The sequence below is a fragment of the Haliotis rubra genome, unplaced genomic scaffold (assembly GCF_003918875.1).
Source record: "Haliotis rubra isolate DU_JTF1 unplaced genomic scaffold, ASM391887v1 Scf326, whole genome shotgun sequence".
NCBI lineage: Eukaryota > Metazoa > Mollusca > Gastropoda > Lepetellida > Haliotidae > Haliotis > Haliotis rubra.
The window spans coordinates 1,062,067-1,075,010 of record NW_025766998.1 but is presented as its reverse complement, the minus strand read 5'-3'; the positions used below and the strand labels follow the sequence as shown (position 1 = coordinate 1,075,010).

The following is a 12,944-nucleotide window of genomic DNA, read 5'->3' as shown; positions in this document are numbered from 1 at the left end:
CACGACCACCCACCAACATCTCTCAACACCATCCACCAACATCTCTCAACACCACCCACCTACATCTCTTAACACCACCCACCAACATCTCTCAACACCACCCACCAACATCTCTCAACGCCACCCACCAACATCTCGCAACACCACCCACCAACATCTCTCTCAACACCACCCACCAACATCTCTCAACACCACCCACCAACATCTCTCAAACACCACCCACCAACATCTCTCAACACCATGTTGAAGTCCACCCACTCAACACCATCTTCCACTTCCTCAAGTTCACTAACACATTTCTCACCCTCACCAACCCAATATGACATCACCCATACCTCTACACCATCCACCCATTACGACACCATCCACCCATTACGACATCACCCATACCTCTACACCATCCACCCATTACATCACCCATACCTCGACACCATCAACCCATTACGACATCACCCATACCTCGATACCATCCACCCATTACGACATACCTCGACACCACCCACCCATTACGACATCACCCATACATCAACACCATCCACCCATTACGACATCACCCATACCTCAACACCATCCACCCATTACAGCATCACCAACTCAATATCACACCACCCACCCAATACCACACCTTCCACCAATACCATGATACCCACTACCGAATATGACACCACCTACCCATGACACCACCCCCCATCCACATGACACCAACCAAATTCCCCTACAAGAGAAACTATTCTCTGACACATACCGAAGAAATATCTCCTCCAGTTCTGGCCTCTGCGTCAAGGCGTGGTAGAAATTGACAAACTCGTTCCTGTCCAGGACAGCCTTGCTTTTGGTACTCTTGTTCGTGTCTGCCTTCTACAAGAAGAAAGTCAAGAATTCTTAACTTTGATCGTAGCCAATGTGTTGAGAATGGGCTTAAGAAGTTCATAGGGCTACGAACATTCCGAGAATAGCTAGCCTGAACAATAACTACATGATTCATGTGGAAGTGAACTTACTGACGTCCTTTTAGATACTTAAATGACACCATTTAACCCTGTCCTTTACCCAATAGCCTATGGGCATATTTCATATCAAGAGTTTGAGTTCTGGCCTCGTTGAAGGAGCATACTTCATATATGGAGCATCAGATCAATGTGTGAGGACAGCCAAAGAGTATTTCACCATACACTGATGGTAACTCTTTTGGGAAGCTATGACTGGAATTGGCTTTGGAATCGTTTTTCTCAAACTCTTAACTTAGCTTTGGGACGGTACGGTCACATAGGTTCTGACAACACAGTGACACAGACACAGATGGGACATCACAAGGACGTCACTGTTAGGACATAGTTCAAGAAGACCCAGCTGTTCTTACATCAAACATCTGCTTGACGTAGTCCTTCTTCAGATCTGCGTTCAGCTGCTTGAGGAGTTTCATCACTTCCTCAAAGTCCAAGGCTCCATCTCCATTTCTGTCGGCCATGTTGAATGCTTCTCGCACCCATGTGTCAAGGTCAAGGTCAAAACAAGCACCACCAAAATACATACTTTTAGGTAATTTAACTGTTCCACTATTCACTGTCAAAATACATGTTGTAATCATTTAATCACCTTTAAATGACAGCAAATTACCATTCTAAAAGATTTCAACTCGATCTTCAATTGTTGAGGATCTTATCTGTTAAAACCAAGTTAACTTATAATCACAACAGGACTTTTTAATCCTCCAACAGTCTGTTTCCTTCCAACACTATTTCTCTGCAGGGGTATAACTGGATACCCCTAACTACCCAACAATCAAACTATCAAATTTCCTACTCAACAAACTATGAAGTTTCTCTTTGCACCAACACAGTTGACTGAGTTGTGCCTAGTCCATAACTATATCACCAGAACAGTCTTTATTTGTTGTTTAAACCACACTGGGCAATATTCTAGCTTTGCGCTGCTGTCTGTACATAATGAGTCTGAACAAGATATACTACCCATCAAAAGTTTAGACTCACTTAAAGCACTCACTATATGTTATGTATATGTATGTGGTTACATCGAAGATGAATTTCTCCACCAACTTGGGAGAACCAACTGAAAACCTTATGCAGATGAATTGCACAAGGATGATGCTCCAAAATTGCGAAAGGCATGAGCAAATGTCGTGCATGTGAACAGATTCGTTTTGGTGTAAAGTTTTGTTAAGAATTCGCCAATTTTCACAGATTTTAATCATTTACTGAACTCATGACAATAATCTTTTCAATGTTACGAATATGTTTTACAATACACCAGTTCATAACTAAACAGTACCTTTAAACAGTATGGAATATTTTGCAAAAAGCTAGTTTAGAACAGTGGACAAGTAAGTGGCTACATTTACACTAGTGAGTCTAAACTTTTGATGGGTAGTATATTTCAAGATTGACAGTACAAGCATGCATCAACCACATCAATTATTACCAATACCAAAAGACTGTTTCTATCCCACACCTTCATGGTGGCACCATCAGTGACAACAACAAGCATCAGTAAGGAGTCATTAGCCATAGTTACAGAGATTTGTACTGTTATCTGTCACTGTTCAGCTGGAACAGATCTGGTACAGTCCAACAGGAGGGAAGAATCGATTACCCAGTACTAGTGTACCCTTGCAGTTTGAAACAGGTACCCCCTCTCTCTCTGACTCAAGTTCAGCTGAGCAATGTAGCTTGTGAACCAAGGTTCTCAGTGTCTCCAAGTTTATGTCTTTGATAAGCTGTATGAACATGAACACATGACACTTTTTTGTGGATGACATCTTCTTTTTATTCCTTATCACAAAGTTTCAGAGCTAATTCTTGCTCCTTCGTCAGAATAAGCTCTGTTTGAAATGTCATGATAAAAGAAAAACCGAAGTCGTTATCCATAAAAAGCGTCATGATTTCATGTCTCCTAGATTGCTCATGAACACTTTGCTCAAGCCCTAAACATTGGTTCAAAGACATTTGCACAATGCGGCTTGTGAATTAAGTTTGCTGGTGCCTTCAAGATTGTTCCTGAATACAGTACTCAAGCCTTATTCATGAACACAAGGACATACGTCCGTCCATACTCCAAGGATATCTGTCTGTCTCATTTCGCTGCTCTGCCAGCTTGTCTTTCTGGATGGCGTACCGCAGACCGCGCAGCCACATGTCTCGGATCTCCTGTCGCTGGGCCATGAGGTACACCACCTTGTGGTTGGCCCCCATCACCACCGCCAGGCACAGGGTTTTCTGGACAAGAAAATGGTTACTTTATTAGTAGATCATTTAAGAATAATTAGGACTCTGCACACTTCCTGTGGTGGATGGTGTCTGTGGTCAGTGTCTGTTTGTTCTGTTTATTGTTTAACGCCCCTCACAGCTGTATTCCAGCTTCATGGCGACAGTCAGTAAATAATTGAGTCTGGACCAGACAATCCAGTGACTAACATCATAAACATTGATCTACATAACTGGGATATGATGACATGTGTCAACCAAGTCAGTCAGTCTGACCACCCGATCCTGTTATCCACCTATTACGACAAACATGGGTTGCTGAAGACCAATTCTAATCTGGCTCTGCTTGGCTCTTGTGGTTAGATGACATTCTACAGTTCTCACAGTCCCAGAATCACATTATTTTCCCGACAGTCCAGCCCTAAATGAAGCAAGTCTAGATTTTCAAGTTCAGGGCCTATTTTTCCGAAGTTCTCTTACCGCTAAGATAGTCATAAGTCTATGTTAATGTATGGCACTTACGGCTATCTTAGCGCTAAGAGAGCTTCGAAAATCTAGGCCCAGGTTCTGAATCTCTCCACTAAAACTTGGGCTCCTTTTCAATTTAAATGGAGTTATTTGCTCCTATGAAATGAATCTAAGCAGGACATTGTTTACATTCTTCTGGTAGTATGTATGACAATATGACCATCTATAATCCGAACGTTCATGTGAACTTCTAGCAGAGCATATTTTGTTAGTATATTACGTATGGGATTTATTAGTGTTGGGAATTGGTTAAAATCTCATAATTGATGATTGGTTCATTACAACCGATCAATCATCGAAATAATTGGTTAGCATCATTTATGAAATTTGTTGATGCACATAAAAATAAGGAAAAAAACATGTAGTTCTTTTGGGGCTTTTTGGCAAAATTTCACATCTTTAAAGGATGACTAGTATGTTAGGAACATAAAATTCTTGGACTACCTTTAACCCAAGAGAATACTGACCGGTATGATGTTATTTAAACGATAAACATTATTAGATAACTGAATAAGACTCCTGATTGTATCAAACTGAATTACACAAGACAGTATGCAGACAGAAATAGTTCTTGTTACAACATGATATAATGGAATGGTAATAACCTATCATACAGCAAGCCATCGTTATACCAGTCCTTCCATGTTGCAGGGTCTGCAATTGCTCGGCATAATCACTATGGACCAATATTTATGTGCCCAATCATTAAGTTTACAAGTATTAAAGGGCCAATATCTGCCAGGAAATGATCAATTTGCCGTGCTGTGTGGGCCGTGCTTACATCAAGTCCATGTAGTTTCTTTGAGTAGTCTTTCTCTCCTTCGCGGACCTCACGAATCTTCGATATCCGGACTGAAACACAAACACTATTAAATCACAACCAGAACAGGATTATCTAAGATCTATTGAATTCTTGCATGCTGAAAATGATTACGATTATCAAATTTCATATTGCTTCTAATCAAGAAAGGGTTAGTTCAAGAAAGGTTTGGTTCAAGGATATAGATTTTCAAATAAGTGGCTTTCACGTGTGTAACCAAAGTAGATCTGTTGGTCGAAGTTGGAATGTGAAGAATGTCTGTCACTGTCTGCAAGATAATGTTTGTCTGCGCAGGGGGTCACAGAGTGAAGGGGTTCTATTGAGTAATGACTGAGCAATACTACTGCAATGTTAAATAACAGACCATCCGCTACTACAGACAAGAGGACGCGAACCATCCGTTACTTAACAGACAAGATGATACAGATCATCTGTTACTACAGACAGGAGGATGAAGACCATCCGTTACTACAGACAGGAGGATGCAAACAATCTGTTACTACAGACAGGAGGATGAAGACCATCTGTTACTACAGACAGGATGATGCAGACCATCCGTTACTACAGACAGGAAGATGCAGACCACCTGTTACTACAGACAGGATGATGCAGACCATCTGTTACTACAGACAGGATGATGCAGACCATCCGTTACTACAGACAGGAAGATGCAGACCACCTGTTACTACAGACAGGAGGATGCAGACCATCTGTTACTACAGACAGGAGGATGCAGACCATCCGTTACTACAGACAGGAAGATGAAGACCACCTGTTACTACAGACAGGATGATGCAGACCATCTGTTACTACAGACAGGATGATGCAGACCATCCGTTACTACAGACAGGAAGATGCAGACCACCTGTTACTACAGACAGGATGATGCAGACCATCTGTTACTACAGACAGGATGATGCAGACCATCTGTTACTACAGACAGGAGGATGAAGACCACCTGTTACTACAGACAGGATGATGCAGACCATCTGTTACTACAGACAGGATGATGCAGACCATCCGTTACTACAGACAGGAAGATGCAGACCACCTGTTACTACAGACAGGATGATGCAGACCATCTGTTACTACAGACAGGAGGATGAAGACCACCTGTTACTACAGACAGGATGATGCAGACCATCCGTTACTACAGACAGGAAGATGCAGACCACCTGTTACTACAGACAGGATGATGCAGACCATCTGTTACTACAGACAGGATGATGCAGACCATCTGTTACTACAGACAGGGAGGATGCAGACCATCTGTTACTACAGACAGGATGATGCAGACCATCCGTTACTACAGACAGGAAGATGCAGACCACCTGTTACTACAGACAGGATGATGCAGACCATCTGTTACTACAGACAGGATGATGCAGACCATCCGTTACTACAGACAGGAAGATGCAGACCACCTGTTACTACAGACAGGAGGATGCAGACCATCTGTTACTACAGACAGGATGATGCAGACCATCCACACTACAGACAGGAAGATGCAGACCACCTGTTACTACAGACAGGATGATGCAGACCATCTGTTACTACAGACAGGAAGATGCAGACCACCTGTTACTACAGACAGGATGATGCAGACCATCTGTTACTACAGACAGGATGATGCAGACCATCTGTTACTACAGACAGGAGGATGCAGACCATCTGTTACTACAGACAGGAGGATGCAGACCATCTGTTACTACAGACAGGAAGATGCAGACCACCTGTTACTACAGACAGGATGATGCAGACCATCTGTTACTACAGACAGGATGATGCAGACCATCTGTTACTACAGACAGGAGGATGCAGACCATCTGTTACTACAGACAGGATGATGCAGACCATCTGTTACTACAGACAGGAAGATGCAGACCACCTGTTACTACAGACAGGATGATGCAGACCATCTGTTACTACAGACAGGATGATGCAGACCATCCGTTACTACAGACAGGAAGATGCAGACCACCTGTTACTACAGACAGGAGGATGCAGACCATCTGTTACTACAGACAGGATGATGCAGACCATCCGTTACTACAGACAGGAAGATGCAGACCACCTGTTACTACAGACAGGATGATGCAGACCATCTGTTACTACAGACAGGATGATGCAGACCATCTGTTACTACAGACAGGAGGATGCAGACCATCTGTTACTACAGACAGGATGATGCAGACCATCCGTTACTACAGACAGGAAGATGCAGACCACCTGTTACTACAGACAGGATGATGCAGACCATCTGTTACTACAGACAGGATGATGCAGACCATCCGTTACTACAGACAGGAAGATGCAGACCACCTGTTACTACAGACAGGAGGATGCAGACCACCTGTTACTACAGACAGGAGGATGCAGACCATCTGTTACTACAGACAGGAAGATGCAGACCATCTGTTACTACAGACAGGAAGATGCAGACCACCTGTTACTACAGACAGGATGATGCAGACCATCTGTTACTACAGACAGGATGATGCAGACCATCTGTTACTACAGACAGGATGATGCAAACCATCTGTTACTACAGACAGGAAGATGAAGACCATCCGTTACTACAGACAGGAGGATGCAGACCATCTGTTACTACAGACAGGAGGATGAAGACCACCTGTTACTACAGACAGGACGATGCAGACCATCTGTTACTCCAGACAAGACAATGCAGACCATCCGTTACTACAGACAGGAAGATGCAGACCACCTGTTACTACAGACAGGAGGATGAAGACCACCTGTTACTACAGACAGGACGATGCAGACCATCTGTTACTCCAGACAAGACAATGCAGACCATCTGTTACTACAAACAGGATGATGCAGACCATCTGTTACTACAGACAGGACGATGCAGACCATCTGTTACTACAGACAGGACGATGCAGACCATCTGTTACTACAGACAGGACGATGCAGACCATCTGTTACTACAGACAGGACGATGCAGACCATCTGTTACTACAGACAGGAGGATGAAGATCATCCATTACTACAGACAGGACGATGCAGACCATATGTAACTCCAGACAGGAAGATGAAGACCATCCGTTACTACAGACATAATGATACAGACTATCTGTTACTTTGTAACAGGCAGGAGGATACAGATCAGTTCTAACAGTTCCATCCTGAAATCCCCACAGGGGATGCATAACGATGATATCCCTGTAATATCCCTGTAAATATCCCTGTAATATGACTGTAAATATCCCTGCTCCCTCCATGTTGAAGTACAGCCACATAACATTGTATTGATGTACTTGAGGGGGACAAGACACATGCTTCCTTTAATCACCGATTCGGTGCCAGTCTAACATACATAAATTCACTAGGCCCTTTGTTGACAGGATATTAAATATCCATCAAATATGTAGCAGGAACTTGGAGAGAGAGGGATATTGATAAAACCATTAACAATTTATTCTGAATCATTAAAAGATGGTGATAGTATAACGCTTGCAGTGTAAGATGAACAAAATGGGACAATCCTAACTCAATCAAACCTTTATAGGCCGGAAGACATTGAACAGACAGACGTGAAGCTATGGATCGCTACGATATGATGGGTATGGTACATGATATCGGACATATGATCATACACAATTATAGGGTACCTCACAAGACTGCCCTGGTTCTGTTGTATAGACCAACAAAGGTGCCAGGGTTTGGAGTCAGTATGGGTTTACACAAGTTTGAGCAATATTCCAGTATTATGACAGCAGGGCATGCATAAAAAGGGTTTCACATTGTACACATCTGAACCTGGACTTTTGGCAAGACAAGCAAACACTTTAACTACTACACTACCTAACTGCCCTTTTGGAATCTTAATAACAGCTGAGAACAATTAGATTACATAAGTTTTCACAAAATATTTTTGATATTGTGTTTCAATAAATAGGCATAAATATTCCTTACATAACAAGAAGAGAACTGCATGACTTACACATTACTACTTGAATCAGATTCATATAAAGTTATCGTTCTTGTTTAAAGTAGTTCTCATGTTCAAAAGTCAGTATGAGACACCTCAAGCAGCACTCACTACACCAGTCAGCCTGTCCAAGGTCGCCTGTCCAAGCTCATGAAAAAAATGGATGCCCACCCGACCCATTTCAGGCATGGAACAAAAAAAGGGGATTGACTGTGGCATGATGAATTTGTCAGTTTCCATAACGTTTTTGCACAGACAGCAGGAAAATTATTGCCATGTTGTATGTATTGTATCAAAGAGAACTACGATAATTATGAAAATTGTCCAGTTCAGATCTGTGACTAATGACCCTCTCAAATCTTCACGTAATTGAGTGTGGTTTTACACTGATTTTAGCAATATTCCTGCAATATCACGGCAGGGGACACCAGAAATGGTTTTCACACATCGTATACACTTGGGGAATAGAACCCGGGTCTTTGTTGTGACAAGCGAACACTTTAACTACTAGGCTACCGCCCCTATCTTCAAGAGTTGTCAACTTGAAGTGTTGCCACTCTGAAGGGCTCCTATTCCAAATACATTATATAGATAATAAGGGTTTCACTCCTTACCCATGTGGTGAATCGAACCAGGTCTTCGACAAGATAAACAAACACTTTAAACACTTACTAAGGCTACTGCATCGCAGCCTTAACTTGATGAAAGATACCATTATGGGGAATAACATCTATCGACAGATAATATATTTTAAACCAAAATTTTTTTTAAATCTCTACCCATCCTTTTTGCGAAATATTTGGATGAAAATCTAACAACTGATGTACTGTGGCCTAATCTGCTTGTGATTATTTTCCGCTATGGGACAGAGGCTCGGGGGGCGGTAATATTGTAGTCATACACCATCTGAAGAATCTGTGTGAAGATCAGCCGGTGATATAAGAGGCTTCAGGTGGCCAGGACAATTGTACCTTCTTGCTTTGATCACTACGATATCACAAGAAACAAGACAATACTCAATGTCAGACAGCTGCAGCCATCAAGGCATCAACGGCAGACAGGCGCATCATCATCAGAGGTCAAGCTAGATAGAGAGCTCCTGGATTAACTCTCAATGTCTTTAGGACCACCAATCATGACAATCAAACAAGCAAAACAGGAAAATATCAAAGCAAAACATGCTTTAAGAGCCAGTTGAAAAGCCATTAAGAGAGTGAGTTTAGTTTTACGCCCTTTTGCAATATTCCAGCAATATAACAGCGGGGACAAGAAATGGGCTTCACACATTGTACACATGTGGAGAATCATACCTGGGTCTTCGGCGTGACAAGCAAAAACTTTAACCACTAATCTACCTCACAGCCCAAAAAAGCCATTAAATAAATATGTTCTACCAAAAAGACGTTAAAGATCACTGATTCTTTGATATGACTACAATTAATCTATGGTAGCAAGGATCAGGACACCATACGGAACATACCATTTTGATACAGATTTTAAGGGTCAAGTTAGGGCCTCGACTTATCTATGAGGTTGGCTTATCTATGATCATATACAGTATTTAAATGACAGACTACATGCAAAAGACTTCCTACTATTTTGCTAAAATATAGTTTCCCACCCCAAACAACACCCTACCCCAAACCCCAGGCCTCATCCACTCAGTCCCCTCCCCTAAGCCTCTTCAATTATAGACCGCCTCCGTGGTGTAGTGGTTAGAGTGTCCGCCCAGAGAGCGGAAGGTCGCGGGTTCGATCCCCGGCCGTGTCATACCAAAAGACGTTAAAATATGGTACTTGTTGGTCCCTGTCTGGCGCTCCGCATTAATGGGTACATCAAGGAGTGGTCGGCTCAGAGTCAGTATAATGTGTCTGAGTGGGGTATTCATGCTTCACTGTGGCGTGGTATCTCAGTGGGCTAGCACTATAAAACTAGCTTTAGTCAGGGCTAGTACAAGCAGCCGCACATACACATACACATGCATGCACATAGTCATATGAGCGAAATATTCTCAAGAACGACGTTAAACCCAATTTCACCTCACCTCACCTCTTCAATGATTGGTGTCCCTGGCCCAAATTCGATTATTTACCAAGTGCGGTATTAAACATCAAGCAAATAAACATAATTACCAGTCAAACTTGTGGCCTTCACCTATACTTATTTCTTGTGATCAGTATATATACACTCTTAAAGATATAAATATAGATTCATTGTTTCTCATTTCTAAAGTCTGATAAGGGTATGATTCAGTATTTATGCATTCCTTCAAGTATTTACCACAAACAACTTGCCTACACTCAAGGACAAAGTACTTTCTTATCAAATGTAATCTGATCTGCTTTGAAGTGGAAGACATTTCAAGGAACTGAATGGTTCTGAAATGTCACAGGTACATTGAACAGGAATATTTTATAGGTGTCAACATTCATCTTATATCCTTCTTAACGGCACGTGAGGTTCTATGTAAATTTTAACAGTTTGTACTGATCCAGATGGGTACAGAGAGGGCATTCAGTTATAAGATCCACAGTGAGAGAGGTGAGGTGAGGTGAAATTGGGTTTAACGTCAGGCTTGAGAATATTTCGCCATATGACTCCATCGCATGCGCAGGTATGTGTATGTAACGCTGCTTGTACTAGCCCAGACTGAAGCTAGTTTTATAGTGCTAGCCCACTGAGATACCATGCCAAGAGTGAAGCATGAATACCCCACTCAGACACATTATACTGACTCCAAGCCGACCAGTCCTTGTTGTACCCATTAATGCCGAAGCCAGGCAGGACCAACAAGTACCATATTTTAACGCTCTTTTGGTATGACGCTGTCGGGATCGAACTCATGACCTTCCTCAGACTCTCCACAATGAGAGAAGTGAGATGATGCAGTTAGGAGATCCAGAAATGGGTTCAGTTGAGGAATTGAGAGAATTGGTGTAGAGGGTTGGAGATCCACAAGGGGGTTCACAAGCGGGGGTCAGTTAGGGGATCCAGAAAGGGGGTACAGTTGAGGAGTTGAGAGGATAGGAGTAGAGGGCAGGAGATCCAGAGGGAGGGTCCAGAGGGGGATGCAGCTTGGGGATCCAGAGGGGGTGCAGAGATGGGATACATGGCTGTCCAACTCCTTTTGAAAGATACTTACCATTTTACCAAATGTAGAACATGCAATTGAATCAGTAACATCAACTAAACTATTAACTAAAATGTGTCTTACAAATACAAATTATTTCCTAAATAGATTATTTGCAATCATCATGCATTCTTTTATGCGTTTTTATAAATATTTTTGAAAAGCTCTTATAACAAATCATTGGCTCAGTTGTGTGGTCATATAGACTGGCAGTCTGATCACTTACTTTCATTCTTTGGCTCCCTCAGTTTTTTCTGTGAGCCCTCATAATGAACAATCATGTTCCGGTGGTCAAGGAAGAACTTGCGTTGCAACAGCTTGGTGGGTGACTTGACCTTCGACAACACCTGACCTTTACTGAGCTCTTCCAGCAGACGGTCCACTGGACAAATAAAGGGAGATAACTTTAATTGCAAATGTGGCTCATAAACAACTGGTCATAAATTTTAGCATTTTGATCCTGAGATGAAAAAGTTGTTGATCTATATATAATGAACACAAGCACAGATAATGTCTTCATTCTGAGCCTGGAACAAGATATCTAGAAATGCCAAAAACCTGATGTCTGTTGCTCTGTCGGAAATATAAAAAAAATGTAATTTGAAATTAACAGTAAGGGAAGTTTTAGCATTTAAAGGGAGGCTAAGACTGGGCTAAATGGCAGTCCCAGCTAAATTGGGGCCATGTCGATAGAACAGTGCTTTGTTTGTTACCTTTTATCTGGAGATCAAAAGCAATTTAAGCTATGTTTCAATATCACACAGGGAGCCAATGTTGGGAACTGTCTAGAACTGGTCATTAAAACCCACTGTTTAGTCTCCCTTTAAATCCAATCTATGAAATGTTATTACTCTGTCATGAATAGTCTCCCTTTAAATATAGTCTATGAAATGTTATTACTCTGTCGTCAAATAACATGTTGTTGACAAATTGATTGTTTCCATTTCACATGTAAAATATTAAATACATGTTGACGTGAGTATCTGAGACACCTCCTCAAGTCCTTTCTTCTTTACACTGACGTTTTACAAAATGTATTGTAAACCTTCACCTAGCAGTTGAGTGATTGCATGCAGTTCTGCTTGACGTGTTGGTGGAACGCACACTGTCTATAAAGTGAAAGAGGATTCATGTCTTTGCATTTATTATTTAATGTGCTCCATTCATTATGTCGATTTAAGCATTCCGATGTTTTCACTGTCAAAACAGAAACTATTAAGTATGCAGACACGTTCACACATGAGTTCAGGTAAATAATTACATTCTTCTGTCTGTCTATAACATGTTTCA

General features: G+C 41.8%; 1 protein-coding gene across 4 annotated transcripts in view; it reads right to left on the bottom strand.

Annotated features, from left to right (window-relative positions):
- The window catches only part of LOC124283970 (1-phosphatidylinositol 4,5-bisphosphate phosphodiesterase eta-1-like), a 97,737-nt gene that overhangs the window by 19,800 nt on the left and 64,993 nt on the right, over nt 1–12,944 (bottom strand). For all 4 annotated transcript variants that reach the window (XM_046720022.1, XM_046720018.1, XM_046720019.1 and 1 more), the window contains exons 2-6: nt 11,881–12,036; nt 4,531–4,601; nt 3,082–3,233; nt 1,361–1,490; nt 746–858 (exon numbers count right to left, since the gene is read on the bottom strand). In XM_046720022.1, the coding sequence (XP_046575978.1) occupies nt 746–858; nt 1,361–1,490; nt 3,082–3,233; nt 4,531–4,601; nt 11,881–12,036 (622 nt within the window). The remainder of the gene's footprint in view (nt 1–745; nt 859–1,360; nt 1,491–3,081; nt 3,234–4,530; nt 4,602–11,880; nt 12,037–12,944) is intronic.